The following is a 20,670-nucleotide window of genomic DNA, read 5'->3' as shown; positions in this document are numbered from 1 at the left end:
TTCGTGATCCGCAAATTTTTGCTGGCGCGGGGTGTACCTGGTAAGCGCGGGGCAACCTGGATATTTTATGCCAAAGCTTATGCAAATCTACTTAAGGTTATGCAACACATGCAACAGTATGGTAATTCTTCAACAGCAACCACGTCTTCTCCCACCATAACATCGTCACACTACATCAGCATATCTGCATACATTAAGAAAATCACAAGCATCCCGGACGAGGTTGCCCCCCTTAAATCAGCGCAGAAAAGAACAGCAAAGTGGTATCTTGAAAATGTAGAACGCTGCAAAATAACCACAAACAACTCCAATGGGCCAATTATCCAGGCCGTAAACGAAAATGCCCCCCAAATGATTTTATCCAAAAGAAAATTCCTCCCTTTGTGAACGCCGCAGAAAATGCCCAGGTTCATAACATCATCCAAAATATATAATGCAATAAAAAAAAGTACAAAAAATACAAGCGGCGCCCCTATGCGTCATCTTCGCATGGCAGCTCGCTGCCTCCTCATCCCGGCCTCTCTGCGCTGTTCTTCGCCCATGACGAGCCCAAAGATGCGCCTTGCCAGGTCACTCGCCTCCCAGCCTGCAACCGCCGCCTTGAAGGCGTCCACGCAGTCAAGGTGCCAGCGCTCAAGCTCCATCGCCTGGCCTTTGCCTGAGACCGTCTTGCCGAGCAGGTCCTCCGAGTGGCGCCTGAAGGAGCCCCGGAACGGCCCGCTGCGACGAGCCCTCAGAAGGTCGTCGAGGAACAACCAGTGCTCGCGCGACCACTTTGTCGTCGACAGCGGCGACGTGGAGACCGCGCGGGCGAGGCGGCGAGCCGAAGCACGGTTGTGCACCGGAATCAGCATCAGCTCCGGCACCAGCTCCGGAAGCGGCACCTGTTCTGCCTCCTCCTCCTCCTCTAGCGGCGGCGCGTCTGGCATGGAGACGTCCGACGAGCTTTGACTCCTCCGGTCGCGGCTGCGATCCTGCCCTGCCACGACCTGCTGCTGTGGAGCATTCAGCAACGGGGGCTCGTACCGGTTGACGTCCTCATCGAACCGCATGACCCGCCGCTTCAAGAGCTCCTGCTCGAACAAGGCCGTCTCGTACTCCCGCTGTCGACGCTCCTGCCGAGCCCGTTCCTGCTCTGGTGGAGACATGACGCTTTCGGTAAACTGCACGACTCGGCCTCGTACCTTCGGCTTCGTCGGCGGCCGCATGCTCGACTTCACCGGCGATGCATCCTTCGGCGGCAACGGCTTCATAAACGGCATGGAGCGGTATTCGCTGTCATTGCTGTTTATGCTGTTGCAGCCCCATCGAGGTGGTCTCTGTGACTTGGAAACCTCTTCAGTGGCTTCCTGTCCTTGACCGCCAATGTCCCCCGATGGAATGGCGCTCCTGCCAGGCGTTGAAAAGAGACGTCTGGCTTCTAGCGCCCCTGCCCGATTCGAGGCCGTTACTCCAAATCCTGAACCACTGGGCGTCCCCAGTGGCCTGGGTACTGCAGAGGACTTGTACGGGGACGGGGCTCTGAAATGAATGCGGCCGTCTCGGCGCCGAGCATACTCGCTTCCCGCATTCAGCGGTGTGGCTCTCGGGGGCGAACGCTGACGAGCAGGCGTAGGCGTGGGAGTAAGCGTGGGAGGCTCCGGAGCAGGAACAGGAGAGGGAGTAGGAGCAAGGACAGGCGCAGGAGTAGAAACAGGAGCAGGAGCAGGAGCAGGGGCAAGAGACCTCTCAACAGATTTTCCCTTTCCTGGGAAAAACTTGTCCGCTATCATGCCTGGAACGGCAATCGGCGACGAGAAGAACGTGGACAGGTCGAATTTGCTCGCTTTGGAGGCAGATTCGGTGAGGCCCTGTGCCTCCTCTGCCTCCCTTCTTCGGGCAAGCAGAGAGTACTCCTCTGCGTCTTCCTCTAGACGCGGCTGCTCTTGTTGGCGCGATGATTCGCCATGCTCTTCTACCACAGGCTGTCTTCGTCGCATGGCCGGCAGAGGCTTGAAGGTCCTGTTCGACAGCTGTGTCAGGCCGGTTCGCATCCACGCCGGCTGCGTTGCGGCGGTAGACTTCTTGAGCATCTCCGCAGGTCGATTTCTGTTTCTGACGACCCTTTTGCCAAATGATGCCTTCCTCTTGCGCTCTCGATACGTCTCAATGTCCCAAATATCCGTATCGTCGTCTTTGCGAAGCGGCGGTAGGTTCGATTCCGCTTCATCGCTGGTTTCCGGTGCTGCACCTGGTTCCAGCTCCGCTGCTCGCTCCTGTGCCAGTGTTTGCTCAGGAACAGGGGAACGTTCAGCCATAGCCACAACCTCTTGCAGAGTGTTGTCGCCGCGTAGTCTCGGGCTGATCGGGCCCTCGTCGGCGATCCAGCTCATTTCGTCACCACTCGGTGGTGACTGCTGGAGCGAGCTGGTCGCAGAGACACGGCCAGATGTCGATTCGTGAGCCCGCAGAACTCCGCCCTGCAAAGACGAGCCCGCTAAAGGCAGAGGTTCGACGCTTTTGGTTCGCTCACGGAAAGGTGACTTTCGCTGTGGGGACACGGATGGCTGTGCCTCATCCAACGCCGCCGTTCTTGTGCTCTTGCTGAAAAGAGACCGCGGCGGGGGCGAGACCGAGGTTGGCGGTTGGCTGAGCTCTACCGGGCTCAGTTTCGCAGCTGGGCGCTCATTGCCACTCGTGCTCTTGCTGAACAGAGACGATCGTGGCGGCGACACAACCTCCTGCTGTGTGCTGGCCTCCTGCAGCTGGCTGGGCGACCTGATGCTTCTCGAGGCATCACGGAAGGGCGAACGGCGCTGGGGCGAAAGAGACGAGTGGCTCAGCATTCCAAACGTCAGCATCCGCGCTGTCGGGCTTTTGCTAACCCGCGCGCTCGGACTTCTGCTGAGGAGGCGGCCAGTCTCTGCTTCTCCCGAGCCGGATCGAGGCTCCTTGCTGCCGGAGCTTCGGAACGGACTGCCCAAGTGGCGATCCCTTGCTTCGGGCGAAGGGGGGTCCGAAGTGACGCTCTGAAGAGCGCGGCCGACGCGAACAATCGACGACAGTGCCGGGCGGACGTGCGGCGCCGACCCAGACTCCTGGCCCACAGACTGGGGCTGCTGAGTCGGCGATGAGATCTGGTTCCGGGGCGTCTCTTCCACCGACGAGGCGCTGCTCTGAACAGCAGCCTCCGCTGGTTGAGTCACTGGAACCGGATGGGCACTAGGTCCGGGCGATGATGGCCCGGGCAAGTGGTGTGCCTGGACTGGGGAGCCGATGAACGAGTGAGTCCACAGCTGCTGCTGAGCAGGAGCGGCCGCCTGTTGGAGTGGCGCGCTTGGAGGAGAGTCATCTGGCGTTGGTAGGCGAACTGCGGACTGAGTCTGGCGGGCGTCAGAGGGAAGGGTGGGCAGTTCTACTGCCACCGCTTCTACTACCTCATCTGCTGCTTGCTCCTCGTCCTGGGTATCATCGCCGCCTTCTTCCAGCAAGGCATCCACTCTACGCGCTGCTCCTGTTCCCGTACCAGGGCTCAGGTAAGGCAGCTCGTAGTCGTCAGCCTGTTGCTCTTGCTCCCCCTCTGGCTCCAGCTCAAAGTCCCCATCCCCATCCTCATCCTCATCCATATACTGCATAAATTCTGCAGTTGCCGCATCTTTTGCTTGACTATCCTCAAGCTCGTCCATTATCTCGTCCATCATCTCGTCGTCGAGTTCTTCATACTCCGTAGACAACCGCGCGTTTGCTTGTGGTGCTGCGGCGGCGAGAGTGGCCTCGGGCATCTTCGAGAAAGAGTCCTCGTCCATCCGAGAATCTCTTGTAGATTCCTGTACGGGGGCGCTAAAGGACGCCGAAACCGTCGTCTGAGGCGGAGAAGCCGATCGTCGACGGCTCGCACGCGGAGAATGCTCAGATTGCCCAGCGTACCGCTTATAAACACGGTAGCGGAGCGGTGACGAGCCTGTCGCTTTTTTGGGCGATTGCGACAGTCGTGCGCTGCGAGATGCGGGCGGCGACTGGCGAACAGGCGACTTCCTTGACAGTGACGCCTGAACCTCGGACTCCGACACCGACTCAACTGATACGATTTCCGTGACAGCTGCCTCGACCACTGTGGTGACCTCTTGCTCGACTTCTAATCTAGATTGGGCAACGTCGTGTTGCTCAATCTCCTCGACCTCCGATTCGAAGCCTCCGTCAGTGTCCCCTCCAGATTCCGATTCCGGTTCGGGTGCGGGCGCAACAGGCTCGGTCTGCGACAGGTCTGGCTGGCCTGCAAGACCAGGCACAGATTCCGCGTCAGTAACCACTTGCTCAGGCGCAGCAGCAGCCTCCTCCTCAACCGGTTCGTTTTCAGATCCACGGCTATCCGAGGTGCCCGGTTCATCATGCTCATCGGAATCCTCAGCCCGTGGTTGCGTCTTGTCTAGCTGAGCTTCAAGCTCAGATCCAGATAGCGAGTCAGCAACCACGGGCTCGGGAACGATAGTCTCATCTTCGGCCGGTTCGTTTTCAGATTCCCGGCCGCTCAGTGTGTCGGCGTCGTCATCTCCTTCGTCCTCGCCGTCACCTCCCTCGTCCTCGCCGTCGTCACCTCCTTCGTCCTCGCCGTCACCCTCGTCTTCGGGGTCGGCCACTTTGCCCTGGCGAAGAGACTGTAGCGTAGTGTTGATGATGAGGCTCGTATCATCACCAACGGGGCTATAGTGAGATGAAGGGGGGGCTCCTTGTGTGCTTGCTCGGAGCGAGTGAATCGAGTCCATGAGAATCATACTAAAGTCTTCGCCTTGTGCAATAGTATCATTTCCTCTCATGATCGTAGGCTCTTCCAGTTGCTCGTCGGTAACAGAAGAGTCATCACTCGCTGCAGGCGGGAGGTAACCATAGTCTTCTTGCGACATGGCGACTGATGTCGCCCGCACTTCATGTCGCTCCTCCTCTTGCTCCTCCATCTCTGCAGCTGTTCTGTCGACTGGCTGTTCTGCCTGCGGAGTAGCGTCTCGCGACGCTGCTATCCATATATCCGATTCTGGCTCCACGTCAGCCGCAGCTGTTGTTGTTTGCCGGCCTTCCTCTACCGTTACCGTCATCGTAGGGTCCCTTTGCAAGTCGTCTTCGCTTGCGGGGACTTGAGGCATTCGCGCCTCGTCATTGCCGACATCTGTTGACCCAGGCACCTGAGGTGGTGCCATGGCATATCGTTGGCGGCGCACGTTGCGCCTCGCAGCAGGACTGGCCCTGGGCGCTGGTTCTGTGCCCAATTCGCTGGACGGCTCCGCAGCTCGTCTTCTAGGCGAGAGCATGCGCCGCTTTGGTGTGGGGGACCGCTGCGTAAGGTCGTCCATGGAATCGGAGTCCATGCTATCTTCGACCGTTTCTGGGTGGCGCTGTGTCGTTCGCGCCGGGAGGGAAGGATCTCTTCGTCGCTTCCCAGCTGTTGGTTGAGGAATCGGCGTCCCATTAGAGACGCGGATTCGCGTTTTCCGCGGTCGCGGCGTAGCATTCGTCGAGCCCAATACATCACTAGACTCGTCCTCGATCGAATACTTGAGCGGCACCGTCGTTGTCGTTGTCGCCGCGGCTCGTTTTTGGCCGCGCGTGGTGGCCGCCGACGCCGTGCGGGGGCTGGGCATCGATACGTTAGTGCGGCGCGTCGCCTCGTCCGCCGTGCCGTCTTCGTCCGTCTCCTCCACGCTGACTACGAGGCCGCCGCGAGACGACCTCCTGTTGCGACCGGTTCCGGCGTCAAGCTCCCACGCCAGCCTTCTAGGCGTAGCGCCGAGTGACAGGAACTGTTGCGCGCGTTGGCTGCGGGTGACGCGCCGCGAATTGGAGGAGAGAACTCGGTCAGGCGAGGCATCGCCGGTGAGGGGGTCAGGCGACGACATGATATCGTCGCGCGGGGTGCTGGGGTTGGCGACGTTGCGCCAGCGCCGTTGGGCTGAGTCGGGTTGCGCAGCGTCGCCGAGGGGGGTGTTTCTTCTTTGTCGCTTCGACATTTCCACAGAGGTTGCGGGGACAGAGGCAAAAAAAGAGGATTGACCTTGTCGCTGAATGTCAACCTGTGGAGCTGGAGAGCCATGGAATGCTGGACCGTGGACGGAAATCGAGGGTACTAAATAGAGGAGCGTGGTTTCGCTAAGCGCTTGTGCGCGTATTGTGCGCGTCCTGCGATACCGAGTACATCCACGTAGCAACACGTACAAAACACGTACAAATCGCGTACAGTCGGCGCACAACGATCGTACAATATTGGATAATATTGATGTCGTGAAATGTCAGATATCTGTGGTGTTGTTTACTAGGCACCCGATCTAGATTAGTGCGCATGAATACGAGCCGTTCGGTGGGGCATCCGGATAATACATTGACCGATCCGAAGTCGGTCTGTCCAAGTCACATGTGGACAAGCGAGCATCATCAGGTACGTACCCGACCGTCCTCGGGTGCTCACGGAAAAGCCAATGAATGACTTTGGTCAAGTTGAGATGAGCCTGGCCCATCCTACAACTGGGGTTCTCTAGCGCCGCCTATAACGTCGCTACTAATCCCTCTGCTGGTTCTGGCGGCCGCTGACTATCCCTGTGCTGGCTTGTACGCTTGCACCAGTAGCCGAATGCGCGGGCGCTCCTTGCTTGCTTCGGCATCCACCCACGGGACCTCGGCTGAGAGCTTCCAACTGCTCAACGACCGTCACATTCAACCACTGATCCATTGCGCCGGCCATTGTTCTTCATTCATTTAATTCAGTCGCCAGCATTCTTCATATCCCCCACGCGCTCCTCCTCCCACTCCTTCCCTTCTCGTCTGCACCCTGAACTCGATGACACAAGCTCCCCGTGCGGCTTCCTTCCCCAGACATCCCCGCTGCCCTGCAACACCACCATCTTGAATATCAACATGGCCGCCTCTCCCCAGAACGACAATGTCACGCACGCCCTTGCCGGCGCGGGTGGTGGCATCCTGTCCATGGTCCTGACGTACGAATAAGCCATTCCCCCCCAAAATGAAATCGCCACGCCTTCAAACCCTGCTCCCTTGCCGCTAACCACACCCCGGTTCATCGTAATACAGATATCCGCTCATCACTCTATCAACCCGCGCGCAGGTTGAGTCGAAAAAGGCCGACAGCAAGTTCAGCGACGCCGTGCAAAAGATCGTTGCCCGCGAGGGCGTCGCCGGCCTCTACTCGGGCATCAACTCGGCGCTGTTCGGCATCAGCGTCACCAACTTCGTCTACTACTACTGGTATGAGTGGACGCGCTCCTTCTTCGAGACCGCCGCCGCCAAGGCCGGCCGCGCCAGCAAGAAGCTCACCACGATCGAGTCTATGATCGCCGGCGCCATCGCCGGCTCCGCCACCGTCGTCCTGACCAACCCGATCTGGGTCGTCAACACCCGCGTCACCACGTACAAGCACGACGCCGACGCCGACCTCGAGGCCGGCCGCCGCAAGGCCCCCGCCCGCCCCTCGACCCTCGCCACGCTCATGACGCTGCTCAAGAAGGAAGGGCCCCAGGCGCTCTTTGCCGGCGTCATGCCCGCCCTCGTCCTCGTCATCAACCCCATCCTCCAGTACACCCTCTTCGAGCAGATGAAGAACGCCGTCGAGCGTCGCCGCAAGGTCACCCCCACCATCGCCTTCTTCCTCGGCGCCCTCGGCAAACTCTTCGCCACCTCAGTCACCTACCCCTACATCACTGTCAAGAGCCAGATGCACGTCGCCAGCGGCTCCTCCAAGAAAGAGGGCATGTCCCAGACCTTCAACCGCGTCGTCCGCGAGGAGGGCTACGCCGGCCTCTACAAGGGCATCGGCCCCAAGGTCACGCAGAGCGTCCTGACGGCCGCGTTCCTCTTCGCCTTCAAGGACGCCCTCTTTGACCAGATTGTCAGACTCCGCAGCGGCCGCAAGATTGCAGCCAAGTAAAAGCGAGCAAACACAGAAAATTCCAAGTCGACTGCAAGCATGGTCCGTCGCCACAAGATGGCAGAGCTGGTGAACTCTGCGACCAGGCTGCGCAGTGGAAATTTGGCTGTGATAGAACGTAGGCTCCTCGTGCGTTAGAAAGCACGAGAAGGCCTCGATGAAACGAATACCCAAACGGCGTGTATAACAATTTATCAGGAACACTTTAGACCAATGGCAGGTATTTAAATGCGTGGCTAAATGGCTTCAATACAAAATTTTATTTGTTATGGGACGAGTCTTGGTCATGTCCATAACCCACACTTGTGGCCTCTCCGTCAATTGGATATAACTGTTACTTTGGGTACAATCCATGACGGGTGGTAGGTCTTATCCGGTGTAGGAATCTCAACCGCTAAGCCCAAATCCGAGTCCTCGCCTGCTTTCCCTTCCAACCCCGCAAGTGCCTTCTGCAGCGTCGTGATGGCAATGCCCGTCGCGATGCACGACTTGAGGCCATTCTTAACGCCCGCCACCCATCGTTCATGCGAGCCCACCGAGAAGGATTCTTCAGCGGAGAGCTTACTGAGAGCTTCAAAGCCTCGCCTCGCACCAATCAGTGCCCGTTCGCCGTACGCGAGAAGATCCTCGGAAGACGTTTCGGGTTGGCGAGACCCCTCCGTGAACTCGGCAAACATGGGCAGTGATGGCAAGCCGATGGCAGCAAAAGGCTTCATGCGGAGGTCATGACGGAGCTCGTCGTTGCTATAAGGCCGAGCAGGGGCGCGGACGAGCTTATGGCGTGCGAGGATGGTGTGTAGACAGGCGAGGGCATCGGAAAGCTCCCAGGTGACGGCGGCGTCGAGGAGCGTGAGCCGCGTGTACGCAAGTGCACGTTGGATCTGCCTGTCCACCTCGGCATCCTTGTCAGGCGAGGCCCGCGCTTGCTCGGCGCGGTGAACGACAAACGACTTGATCCGCTCCGCGTGCTGCAGGCGGCTCTTTGCGAGGTAGTTGAGGTACCAGTACATTGCCGCGTGCTCGTCTGGTTGATAGACCTCCAACTCGAATCCCAGCTGAACAACCGTCTCCATTAGACGTAGCTTATAAAGATATGTCCAGGAGGAAAGCGCGAGAGTGTAGGATTCGACAGGTCGATTTGAGCTGCTCATCATGGAGGGGCGGTGGACGACCGGCCGCTCCTTGGTCTTGACCTGCAAGACGTGGTCAATGTCTTCGGCGTCTACCTGCAAGGTTTCCCAGTCGCGGATCAGATGGCAGAGCGTGCGGCGAATGCGGCACCGGTTCTGGCAGAATGTGCGCAAAATGTCGAGAAATGGTTGTGCGGCGCGTTCGCGGAAATATTCCATCTGTTGCGACATTGTAAAGCGAACGTCCTGGACGACCTCAATTTCGTCGTTACTACGGGCAAGCAGCGGGCTAGCCGGGAGCGTGATGATAGAAAGATCGTCGTCGAGAAGCTGCCGAATGCTCATGCGTCCAACGATTTTCATCTCGTCGAAAAGAAACGTCTGTAAGAGAGTTCTCACGTAGACAAGTGGCTGAGGTTTCTTGGTTTGAAAAGTTGAAACAAAGGTCTGATACACATTAGCACGGCGAGCGTTGGCGGCAGACGTAGGTGAGAAGTATTTACCAAGAGACACTGCGAATCGGTATATTTGAGCACGTTGACAGCCTCACGGCCATCTTCAAACATGCGGGAGAGGTGCGCGAAGGCCTCTTTGAAATCGAGCTTCACGATCGGGCGCGGCGGCATGGTACTAGCAAGCTTTCGCTGCAGCTTCGCCGAGAAGGCATCATCCACAGCCTTGGCCAAGGCGTGCGTCTTTCCAATGACGGGGAGTACATCTGCAGCTTCGATCCAGGGCGCTTGAGCCTTGGCAAAATTCATCGTATTCTCTGCCGACGCTACAGCCTCTAGAAAGATGCGTCTCAAGTTCAGACGGGCCGATAACCCTGAGAGGATGTTTTCAGATACTTCATCCTTCAACAGGCCAAGTAGCCGTTCAGCGTCTTGGAGGGCATAGTGGACATTGCGTGTTGATAGGCGTCGAAGTAGAGTGCGGTTGTATGTGTTTGTGACAAAATCTTCTTCCTGTGAGGTGAAAAGGAGAAGAGTTAGCTCATAGCATGTGTAATGCTGAGTGAGATAATACGTGCCTCGTAATAGTGTTCCAGCTTTATATGTTCATTTACATGACCACAGCCCTTGAGCAGGCCTAGGCAGTAAGCACGAAGGATCTGAAGCATAGGATCGGTGTTGCTATCGGAGCTACCGGATCTCACAAATTGAGCTTCCTCAATTTTTGCCGGGTCAGGCATGGATAGAGCTTCGACATAGACGCTGGTGAATAGTGTCTGCGATAATGGGTAGCCGAGGTGCCATGATATCTATCCCTCAGTTAGCTCTCATAGACCCCGGGTAGTCCAGTGAGGATTCCACATCACTTACTTCATGGCAAATGAGCTCGTCTATGATACCAATAACCTCTTCCGGAAGCAGCTTCCGCGAGACGTCATATTCTTCTTCAAACTTTTCTCCCGGTGCGACGCAGCCGCTGTCCATTTTCGGGTCCATAATCTGTCATGCCACGTCAGTGCTTTGGGGCTTTCGAGTTTGTTGAAAGAAATGACAGAGCATACCTCGAGAGCCGATACAGACTCAAAGAGCGAAAAGAATCCATCTTTGACCAGCTCGCCCGGTTCCAAAGCTGCTCATGCGGTCAGCATCGCAAGCCGCAAAGCTCCGACTGGCGCTGTCTTGGTAGGTCCGGACATACTTTTGACAGCTTCGGCAAACTTGGCCGTAATATCTATTGGAATTACGCCTGGACTGTGAATATCTGGTGGAGGGTACTGCTCCAGATCATGGGCCAGAGATAACCTGGCCATCTCTGCACAACCGACGCGACGGGTTAATCAACGACCAAGATAAGGTGGGGTGAGGAACTTGAAAGGCTTTGGGCTGGGAGAGTCGGGTACCTTCTGGGGTGACGGCATAGTCCGCCATTCTATGAATTCTTATTGCTTGACGGCATAGAACTGGGTTGGCATCTTCAATAGACTTGGCTGGCGCACAGGAAGCAGGAAGCTGCCTTTGCAAGACGACCACGTTGTTTCATGGAGGCTCGGTGCTGGTGGCGTGTGCAACTACAGTGGGCAAGTCAGGCGGAGCGGCTGTGGCACCTTGCCTCAGTAGTGCCGTATGGACTTGGGGACTGAACCAGATAACTTTAATAGTGATCTGACTAGTAGTCGCAGCGAGGTTTCATGGATGTACGGGTTGGAGGGCAAGGAAAGAAACATCGAGTCTTTAATTGTTATGTTTACTAGATAGCAGTGCTTTCAATCCACGGTTCACAGCTCGACAGCGGTAAGGTAACAAGTAAAATCGCCGACGAGAGCCGAGCTTTAAATTCTCGCGGCCGCATCATGCTTTGGATTGGTTTATTGTATCAATCGTAGTTTATGGTACATTGTGGTGGTGGTGGATTGTGCACCGAGTCTAAAGTACGTGGTGGTATTTCGCAGCGTCCTCGTCCAGGTGCAATTCTCTGAACCTCTCCCTCCAGCATTGAGTGTCGACAATCTCGCCGCTCATCGCCGACCGTCGCAATCGTAATTGGAGAAAAAAACATCGCTTACGAAGAAGTGCTGTGCTCGGCCATGGCAGCAATGTTGGCCTTGCCCAGGTCCTTGGAGTCGCCCATCTTGCCGTTCTGTTGCGGTATTATCCATTAGCATCATCGTCACATTCTCCCCACCACCCTCGGGGGTTGACAAAACGAACCTCCCACTTGGCGAAACGGAGTTCCATGTCGCCACGACGCTCAGCGGCGATTCTCTTCTCCTCGTTGAGGCTGCGGCGGATGGCACGGGCAGCAATGGCCAGGTAGCGGTTGTAGCTGTTCGTCGAAAATTAGTCTCGCGAGGTTCCTTCTCCTATGCGCGCGCAGCAAAACATTGGTCGTCGATCATGGCGCCGCACCAATCGAAAATGGTGGGAAAATTCTCGGAGGGCAAACGTACGTCAAACCGGCGGCTTTCCACGCAGCAGTCATATTGGCGGTGTTGATTGAGATGAGGGTGAGATTCGAGGATTGTGAGGTGCTTTGCTGTACCAGTTCATTCAATCTTTGGCTGGAAATGAAGCCGGCCGACCGAGCTGTAGCCTGAGGCAGTGAGCTAAGTCACGTGCTCTGGTGGAAGTTGTGCCTGGATTTCCCGAAGCCGCAGGTGGGTCAGACTGACACCTTCACAAACACCAACACCACCAACACCACCAACACCAACTGTACATGCATTCGCACGGTACTAGATTTATTGGCGCTGCTAGATTTATGTGCGCCAACTGAGCGGACTGATGAAGAGTGGCAAACGCCCGGGATCCAGAAATCCACTCTCATGGGCATTAGCCATGCAATAAGTTAAGCTTCACAAAGGTATGGGGCAGGCACTTAACATTCCCAGGCGAAGCCCCAACTACGCCAAGGGTCAGCGATCAACGATAGCCTCAAGAATAGAAAACACTTCCGGAGCAGGGCTTTTACAGAAGAGGCAAAGGTAATCATTGGGTATACTACACGCTACTATCCGGCTGCACTCGACACAGTCTTCCTCAAGGGCCACCGCCACCTCCACTCATCATCATGCATTGCTGTACGCGACGTCTGTCAATCTCCTTCTTGAGCATGACGATGCAGCTCGCAATGGCGAGAATCTCCATCTGCTCGTGCGCGAGCTTTTCATCCGCCCACTCCGCCAAGTTGAGCAGCAGCCGCCCGCCGTTGCCCGCCGTGCACCCGCTCGTGCCCTGCGTACGCAGCTCCGCACTCCGCACGAACATGCCCACGACGACGCGGCGCTCCTCCTTCTTCTTCCCGCCGGCCAGCGCGACGACCGTGACGCGCTCCAGGAGCAGCAGGCTGCTGGCGCCGAGCGCCCTGCGGTCCGCGCGGCCGGCGTAGCGCCACTCAAAGGTGCCGAGGTGGGTGCGGACGGCCTGCGCGCGCGTCGCGATGCCCTTGCCCTGCACCTCGTACACCTCGGCCGGGTCGGCGAGGCGGCCGTGCAGGCGCAACTGGGGGTTCTTGCCCGGGCCGAAGCGGTAGCTGGTGCTGCAGACGGGCGCCTCGGCGCCGTCGCCGCCGCGGACGAGCGTACAGCTGCCGGAGCCGCGTCGGGCGCGGAGCGACTCGTAGGCGAGGTCGCCGAGGGCGCCGTCGGCGGAGACGCGCAGCACGGGGATGGGCACCGGTCGCGGCGGCAGCGGCAGGTGGAAGAGCGGGTGCCCGGCCGTCTCGATCTGGAAGGCGGTGGTGTGGCGGAAGGCCGTCACGGCCGAGGCGGCGGCGGCAGCGCTGGAGGTCGAGGGCGAGGTGCTGAGGGCGTCGTAGTCGGGCAGCGAGGACGACTCGGACTGCGAGGCGGTGGCGGAAAGCGCCTGGAGTTGGACATAGTCGCCAACCTCATATTCGGGGAGAGACGATGTGGTTGATAATCGGGAATGGCGTCTGTGAATGGCAGACCCTGCGGGTTGCATCTTGGCAAGAGTTGTCATGGTGGCTATGCGATGTATCGGTGATGGTGCTGTGTGTGTGTATATGTGATGCGAAGCAACGTAGTTAACGACGTAGTGGCTTTGAGGTTGGTGTCTATTGAACTGTCTGGTTGAATCGAACTTTTATCGAAAAATATCCAAAAACACTCGGATGCAACGGGGCAAGGCGATATATATATACTTGTTACGCCGCTTGGTCCGAAGAGGCTCTAACCAGGAGCATTCCTCGGCTCGTAGCATCGTTCTAGAACTGGTCAAGACCCTGGAAGGCCTGGGGAAGTCGCCCAGGAGTTGTTACCTGTATTAGCGGGCATACGGGCGATACGGTGGCAGCCTCGCGGCCGGTGATTGGTTAGTGTCGGTTTTTGGATGGGGCCCTTCGTGAAATACGATGAATGCGCGGTGGGGCTGTGCGCCCAAGGGCTCAAGCTGACCCGACTGTAAGTTAGACAAGGGGAACAGATGACAGTATGGAGATGGAGTTGTAATGACGTCCATCTGAAGATGTACTTGAAGTTTGTCCTGTTGCCGTTGCCTGTGTTAAGACTCCAGACGACTTTTTCACCCACCGAGAGGTGCCTACCTCGAAGGTATACCGAGATCCAGGTAATGAACCCTGTTGTTATGGTATACTTTTCTCTAACTATCTTCGGAAGTGGGCTCGAGTACTGGAATTTCATAATAATTCTAGGTCTAATTTTGCGAACTCGGGATGGTCCGCCGTGGGAGGACAAACTCAGTCGGCATACGTTCGGGGTGGGTTCTCCCATGCCAACGATACCAGTGGTGGTCACAGCGTAAGTACGACGTGTAAAGATTCGTCGAATATGTCTCTGATAGAGTGTATAGAACCCTAGGGGCTCTTCCTCCGGCGCTCTGCTCTTGCAGTCAGCGCCAGAATGTCGCCTTTTTCTATCGGCACCGAAACCATGGGTTCTCTCATCATGCCCAGTGATAGAGCCGCGCTCTTTACCATCAAGCCCACCCTCAAGATTGTCCCTCAAGATGGCATTATTCCGGTCACGCTGGAGGCTGATTCTGCTGGGCCAATGACTCAATCTGTCCTAGACCTGGCCAATCTTCTCGACGTACTCGTGGACCCGTCCCGTACATCCCTGCCAGGAGGGGGTTACAAGAGGGCTGTGAACAGCTCTTGGGGTAATATACGCATCGGATACTTGGATCCAGAACAATGGCTATTCCCAACGGAGATTGTCAAGTACGAGAAAGATGCTACTGATCAAATGGTATGTCTTCCTGCCCTGAGATGATCAAGAATGCCACTCACAGTAACGAAAGCTGTGAGAATGGAACGCGGCCTATGAGAAACTCAAGTCTGTTGCCAAAGTTGTGAAGCCCGTGAAACTTGTCTCAATCGAAGAAGCTTCACAGGGCGGCAAGAGAGACATTTGGGATGCTTTTCGTATGACCCCTCAAACCAACAAGGACACCAATGCGCACACAGACACAACCTTCCAGGCCCTTTTGGAAGAATATCTTCAAAGTGTTGACGACTGTAAAGTCCGTACGCTCAAGGAGCTTATTGAGTTCAATGAAGAGCATGCGGCGGAAGAACTGCCCCCCCGTAAGTCGTCCTGATACTGCCATGAGCTTTGGTAGACTCATTTCTTTGTTATGTGCGGCAAATCAAGCTGGCTTTATCAGAGCCTTGCACGCCCACCATGGTTCCAGAGGAATATCGCAAACTGATAGACGAGGCTCGTAGCACTTGCGGTGAGAAAAGAATTGACAGGGTGTTGGAAGAGAATGAGGTTGACATCATCCTTGGACCGGGTGATGGGCCTATGGTCATCATTGCTGGCACTGCGGGCGAGTGGCCAAGATCCGTTACAAATGTCTCTCGGGAGCCCCTTCATTTGCTCCCTCCTTCTAACGACCTTGGTTTAGGATACCCAGTCGCATCGCTACCTCCTGGGCACCTCGATTTCAACGGAAGGCCATTTGGCATGCAGATTACGGCCAGAGCGCATGAGGACGCTCTTCTGATCCAGGCACAAAGCGCATGGGAGGCAATCTTTCCCCCGCGCCAGCCTCCGCAGTTGGATGGGATTGTGGCCTCATCCCGATCCATCTAATAAGCCCATGCACACTGTCGGTAGTTGCTGACAGTTGTTCAGTGGTTTGGCGGCGCCAACGAAGGAGGCCAAGCCGCTGACATGGGGCGACAGTGAGAATACAATTTCGATGCCTAACCAATAAGAGAAAATGTGCAAATCCCACTAGTTTGTTAAATCAGCGAATGAAGAATTCGGTCAAAGCAGTCAACTGCTGCAAGGATTTTAATTGCTTTCGCTTCTGGCACGATGCTGGGTGGTACTGTAAAGGTCGCCGGAAGTCCCCTACTAAATTCTTTTGGGGCCTTTAGCAGGTCCCCACTCACTGTAAACCAACCCGGTTAGCGGTCGCCCGGCCGTGTGCCCGGCGTGGCTGTGTTCAGCCTCACGCCGACAGCCAACTCGCATCTCTGCTCATCTGCACTGCAAAGCCGAAAGCATGTGGTGGCAAGGCTCCACGTGCCGATCAAGAGTGCATAGGTAGTTATGCACCGAATTCTGCGTATTCCTGACAGCCGCACGCTCAGCCACTCCCGCCATCACCTGGGGGCGTAGTACACAAGAGACGAGGCTCAAACCCACAGCGTCGCTTCACTGAATGCAAAAGTCGATTTGCTAAACACATGTCAAGAATGATATCATGGTGCGCATGCTCAGCACGCGCTCCGGCCAAAAAACGTCAGGTCCCGATCGAGCTGCTCCTCCACCCAGAGCGGCCACTGGTTGTGCATCTGGTGCTCGTAGTCGACGCGCGCGTTGAGGTACTTGAGCCAGCGCAGGAAGCCCGGGTCCATCCGGTTCTCCTGCTGCGACGGGTACTTTTGCCGCACGCTCATCTCCTGCTCGGTGATGAAGGCCATGATCTGCGACAGCGCGATCCAGTGCGTGTGCAGCAGCAACATGGTCTGGTTGCGCATGTTGATGAGCTCCTGGAAGGTGCCGTGAGGGAGGAGCATCCACCACCCGTACTGCCTCGAGTTTGTCTTATACGCTGCCCGAGTCTTGTCAGTCTGACTGAAGGGGGAGGAATATAGGAAATGGAAAACTCACCCTCAAAGGAATTCTCGTAGAGCTTCTCCACAATGCCCAGCAGCTGCTCGCGGTACTCGTTCTCGAGCTGCGTCGCGCACAGCGGCTTGAGCCCGTCGAGCGCCGCCACAGCGGCGTCCACCCAGGCGCGCTCGATGAGCGGCAGGTCCTCCATCTGGGCGGCCAGGAGCTCGTTGGGGTCGTTGTCGAAGAGCGTCGTGAACACCGGCGCGATGTTGCGGAAGCTCATTTGCATGCCGATGATGACGATGCCGCGGATAAAGGTCATGTACTCGGCCATGCCGTCCTCGAGGCTGACCGACTGGAAGGTGAGCGCGAAGCACGTGGCCACCAGCGCGTTGGCCTCCTCGTAGTTGGTGTCGTTGCGCGACGACTCGGCCAGCCGCCGCTTGATGGCCTTGATGGCCTTGACGCGGTGGTTCATGGCGGCCGTGACGAGGCTGGCGTCCTGGTGGACGAGCTCCGACGCGGCGAAGCCGAGGATGGCGTGCATGAGGAACTCGTGGTTGTGCGCGATGCAGGGGATGTCGTGCGTCCAGACCTCCTCCTGCTTCAGCGGGTGGTGCGGGTAGCACTGCGTCAGGAAGTGTTGGAAGAAGCGCATGTCCTGCAAGCTGAAAAGAGGAATTTGGTGATGCGGCTACGGCCGGTTTTGTTAGAACGATGCCTCCCGTCAGAATAAGTCTGTCCCGACTCACCTGGTGAATGATTTGAGGTGCGGCAGGGTACTCGCACTTCAAGCCAGTCTTGACGCAGTGCCCGCAGGCCGGATGCGTTTCTTGACACTGTGACTCGAGTCAGCAAGCAAGATCCTTCTATCCAGCCCAGGCCTCACCATAGCAGTATCGCCATCCCTTACCTTGATACGCCGTCTTTTGCAGTTGTAGCAGCCGCGTCGGCTCTTAGTGTGGCCTCTCCTTTCCAGGCGCTGCTTCGCGGCCCCCTGACGCCTGGCCAACTCGGCGCCGGGCGGGCTCCTGCTCTCGGAGCTGGGCGGCGTCACTTGGCCGGGGGATTGGGTGAGCGCGGCCTGATTGTGCGGTGGCGCCAGGTCCTGGAACTGCAAGGCGGCGTCGCTGCCCAGGAACGAGCCATAGTCGAACTGACCCGGGTCAGCGTACGGCAGCATGCCAGATGAGTAGCCGTTCATGTCCATGGTGACGACAGATGGGGGTGGGTTTGTGCTTTCTGTACGAGCCTTGGAAAGACCTGAGTCGATAGTACCGAAATTGTCGAATTCCCAACTGCGAGTTTGTCAAAGGCAGAGAAGAGGGAGTTCAATTGCACAGGAGGCTTTGCGGGGCAGTTGAAGCTGTATCGTTTTAGCTCGGGGTAGCGTTCAGCGGGTGTCAGATCGAGTCCAACCAGAGAGGTTACCACCACCAGTAATGATCCAGGCGGTATTTCCGATAGTTTGGTTCGTGAATTGTGATGGAAACAAGCGGCCAGGGCTCCGTCAAAGGAAGAAGGCTCAGACCATCACGTGTTGTCCACGAGGAGACAAGTTCGCGACAGCCGTTGCGCGGCCCCTCTCCAGCCCATCCCAGCCCAGCCCAGCCCAGCCCAGCCCCAGCCCAGCAGGGCGGTCTCGATATCCGCATGAGGACAGCCCAGAAGATTAATAGACGGCGGAAAATATTGTTCACACAAACTGGCAGCCCCGCTAAATGAGAAGCTTTCGGTCAAGATGAGCCATGACGCAGCTCTGAATGGCCGGGCGATGCATGCGAAGGAAGACAGGGCCGATCCCCACCGCAAGCAGTGCGGCTGAAGACTCGTGGACGGCATGCTTTGCGGGTTGCCCGACCAGGCGTCACCCCGTCGGTAAGGGGGGTGGGTGCCTGATAGCTGCGTGGATGGTGAGGGCTTGATGATTAGTTTGCATGCTTCGGAGATGTCGTCCGTCTGGCAGGGTGGCGTTAACGGTTCTCTGCTCGGCCGTGTGGCCGTGTTGGTGGTTGGTGATGGAAGCCGTGGTTCGTTCCACCGAGGATTTGTATTGGAAAGAACCTGTTGTACTAAGACAATATCAACATCACCAAGCTATAGCAGCCTATCATTCCCATTTTACTTGGACATAAATGGCTTAATACCAAATACGCGGAAAACGCGCCCCTGCAGTGACAATGCACTTTCTACAGACATTGATTGCTGCCGTCGAGTCGGTCAACTCGTTGTTCCAAGCAGTGGAAATAATTGCCCCAGGTTGTCGTCAATAAGTATTCTTCAAAGCGCCAGCAGAAGCCTTCTGTCGCCATCTTTTTACTCTTCTCCAAATTCCAAATAACACTTGCGAGACTGCAGATAGTTGCTTTCAAGACTCCTCGCGTGAATGCTTTACTAGGCTGACCATATCAATTGAAGCCGGCAAACAGAGGGCAAACAGAATTGAGCTGCCATTTCACAAGCAACTCAATACTGGGAGTATACATGTTCTCTCTCATTATCAGCAGAGCAGTGGCATTTTAAGCTTAGTGATGGCCAACATTCGTCGGTGAGTTCCTTGCTCTGTAGGCGTCGCAGGAGGAGACCAGAATTGCTGAAATCTAACATTAAGCAATAAACCCGCTCAAAATGAACAAAGCCTGAATCATTATTCGCATTAATTTACACTATAATCAATATTTGGACCCATTTCCAACTCGGCTCACTCCAGCCCGTGAGGGCTGCAAGAAGTGAGCATCATCACAGCCTCTTGTCACCTTGTCACTTTGCTTCTATCAGGAGGATGCAGACACGATTATCAGCGACCTTTTCCGATTCGAATTCTTCCTTCTCCAAAAACTCTGCATTCTTTCTCCGCCATCTATCTCCTCGCAGTCCGCCCTGTTTCTCTTACCGCACACACTCCACCATGAAAGAGCCGTCCTTTGCCACCGATGGCCTCTCCAGCCAGGCCGCGGCCAGCGTGCTTCGGTCAGTCAGGTTTCCAGCCAGTTCTTCTCATTCGACGCGAATTAATTAGGAAGGACTAGTTCTCTCCAAGAGAGAAAATACTGCGATTTCGATTTGGTCTGCCAAGGGCACAGCATACCCGTCCACAAGGCCGTTGTCTGCGCCCAGTCGCGAGTCTTTGCAAACATCTGCTCCAGAAGATCGCAGGTCAGTGGCATGATCTACCGGTTTGAAAAGAAAAGGAAAAATAAGTAATTGATTCAAACAGAGAGCGGCCCCGATATCTTATGGCATTCCCCACTCCGACATTCAGACAGTCGAGCTCATGGTCCAGTATCTATACACGGGCAAGCATACCTACTCTGTACGAGGCCCAATCGTTTCACACGACCCTAGCCTTCCAATATCCGAAACTCGAATGATCGATAACCCCAAATACATAAGGAATAAAGCAGCAATTGTCACCGTACTCTCGGCTCACATCAAACTGCTCGACCTCGCCGAAACGTGCCTCGTCGATGAGCTCGTCGTCCGAGTCGTTGACGAGTTTCGAGCGGTGCTTTCTCATCCAGACTACGGATACTGCTTCATGGCCCTCCTTGAAATCATTCCAAGCGTCTACGAGCAGCAAAATTCGGCTAGGAGCCTGCTTAGGAAAGAGTGCGTCGCCGCCACCACTGCAGGCTTCGGCCCTTGGTTGACCGCGCACGGCAGTCATCGCCAAGCGCTCGACAAGCTGCTCGTCACAGTTCCGGAGTTTTCCAAAGACCTTATCGATTCATTCATTACCACGAAGCAGCATCCGGTCAAGAAGCAGGACTCCATGTCCAAGTCCGAGATGATGCGCCAGTAGCAAACGGGGGTTCCATTTCACGTGGCATGGAAAACATATTACCAATATCACCCAGACACAATGAAGACATTTCTTGATCGTACCTTTTTACTATGTGCTCTCCAGCTTGGCTACCTGGAGATGATGGATCTAGAGTTTTACAAGAGCATCTGGACCGGGACATGACTCAGAGAGTGGGCGTGTCAGTACATGAAGAGACTTTTTAAGAGAGTGTGTCATAAATTCAGTGATAGCTATAAATTATCAGTGTTCATGGCCATTTTATGTTACTTCTTGCGGTATTCTCGCCTGCTCAGTCACATTGCACAGTCCACGGCCTGCATTGTCCTTC

The 20,670-nt window shown here is 56.2% G+C and overlaps 8 protein-coding genes across 8 annotated transcripts; 3 read left to right on the top strand and 5 right to left on the bottom strand.

Moving 5' to 3' along the window:
• Positions 1-479: 479 nt before the first annotated feature.
• On the bottom strand, positions 480-5,978 carry ISF_06256 (hypothetical protein; the record flags this gene model as incomplete). Its single annotated transcript, XM_018849860.1, has 1 exon — positions 480-5,978. One exon carries the CDS (start codon positions 5,976-5,978, stop codon positions 480-482), a length of 5,499 nt encoding a protein of 1,832 aa, XP_018702837.1.
• A 901-nt stretch (positions 5,979-6,879) lies between these two features.
• On the top strand, positions 6,880-7,906 carry ISF_06255 (Mitochondrial carrier domain protein; the record flags this gene model as incomplete). The annotated part of the gene is made up of 2 exons (XM_018849859.1): positions 6,880-6,959; positions 7,054-7,906. The coding sequence occupies 2 exons, from the start codon at positions 6,880-6,882 to the stop codon at positions 7,904-7,906; spliced, it is 933 nt and encodes a 310-aa protein (XP_018702836.1).
• Positions 7,907-8,223: 317 nt separating this feature from the next.
• Positions 8,224-10,798, bottom strand: ISF_06254 (Mak10 subunit, NatC N(alpha)-terminal acetyltransferase; the record flags this gene model as incomplete). The annotated part of the gene is made up of 6 exons (XM_018849858.1): positions 8,224-9,483; positions 9,540-10,001; positions 10,103-10,297; positions 10,359-10,487; positions 10,550-10,617; positions 10,687-10,798. 6 exons carry the CDS (start codon positions 10,796-10,798, stop codon positions 8,224-8,226), a joined length of 2,226 nt encoding a protein of 741 aa, XP_018702835.1.
• Positions 10,799-11,547: 749 nt separating this feature from the next.
• On the bottom strand, positions 11,548-11,967 carry ISF_06253 (mitochondrial ATP synthase epsilon chain domain-containing protein; the record flags this gene model as incomplete). The annotated part of the gene is made up of 3 exons (XM_018849857.1): positions 11,548-11,625; positions 11,697-11,811; positions 11,936-11,967. The coding sequence occupies 3 exons, from the start codon at positions 11,965-11,967 to the stop codon at positions 11,548-11,550; spliced, it is 225 nt and encodes a 74-aa protein (XP_018702834.1).
• Positions 11,968-12,524: 557 nt separating this feature from the next.
• ISF_06252 (hypothetical protein) lies at positions 12,525-13,466 on the bottom strand (the record flags this gene model as incomplete). Its single annotated transcript, XM_018849856.1, has 1 exon — positions 12,525-13,466. One exon carries the CDS (start codon positions 13,464-13,466, stop codon positions 12,525-12,527), a length of 942 nt encoding a protein of 313 aa, XP_018702833.1.
• A 944-nt stretch (positions 13,467-14,410) lies between these two features.
• Positions 14,411-15,562, top strand: ISF_06251 (amidase family protein; the record flags this gene model as incomplete). The annotated part of the gene is made up of 3 exons (XM_018849855.1): positions 14,411-14,713; positions 14,802-15,051; positions 15,159-15,562. 3 exons carry the CDS (start codon positions 14,411-14,413, stop codon positions 15,560-15,562), a joined length of 957 nt encoding a protein of 318 aa, XP_018702832.1.
• A 632-nt stretch (positions 15,563-16,194) lies between these two features.
• Positions 16,195-17,747, bottom strand: ISF_06250 (C6 transcription factor; the record flags this gene model as incomplete). Its single annotated transcript, XM_018849854.1, has 4 exons — positions 16,195-16,532; positions 16,592-17,231; positions 17,290-17,376; positions 17,451-17,747. The coding sequence occupies 4 exons, from the start codon at positions 17,745-17,747 to the stop codon at positions 16,195-16,197; spliced, it is 1,362 nt and encodes a 453-aa protein (XP_018702831.1).
• Positions 17,748-19,445: 1,698 nt separating this feature from the next.
• Positions 19,446-20,339, top strand: ISF_06249 (BTB/POZ fold domain containing protein; the record flags this gene model as incomplete). The annotated part of the gene is made up of 3 exons (XM_018849853.1): positions 19,446-19,507; positions 19,567-19,693; positions 19,755-20,339. 3 exons carry the CDS (start codon positions 19,446-19,448, stop codon positions 20,337-20,339), a joined length of 774 nt encoding a protein of 257 aa, XP_018702830.1.
• Positions 20,340-20,670: the final 331 nt, after the last annotated feature.

Source organism: Cordyceps fumosorosea (assembly GCF_001636725.1).
Source record: "Cordyceps fumosorosea ARSEF 2679 chromosome Unknown scaffold_16, whole genome shotgun sequence".
Classification (NCBI taxonomy): Eukaryota; Fungi; Ascomycota; class Sordariomycetes; order Hypocreales; family Cordycipitaceae; genus Cordyceps; species Cordyceps fumosorosea.
The sequence above is the reverse complement of the archived record's forward strand: the minus strand, read 5'-3'. Positions and strand labels throughout refer to the sequence as shown.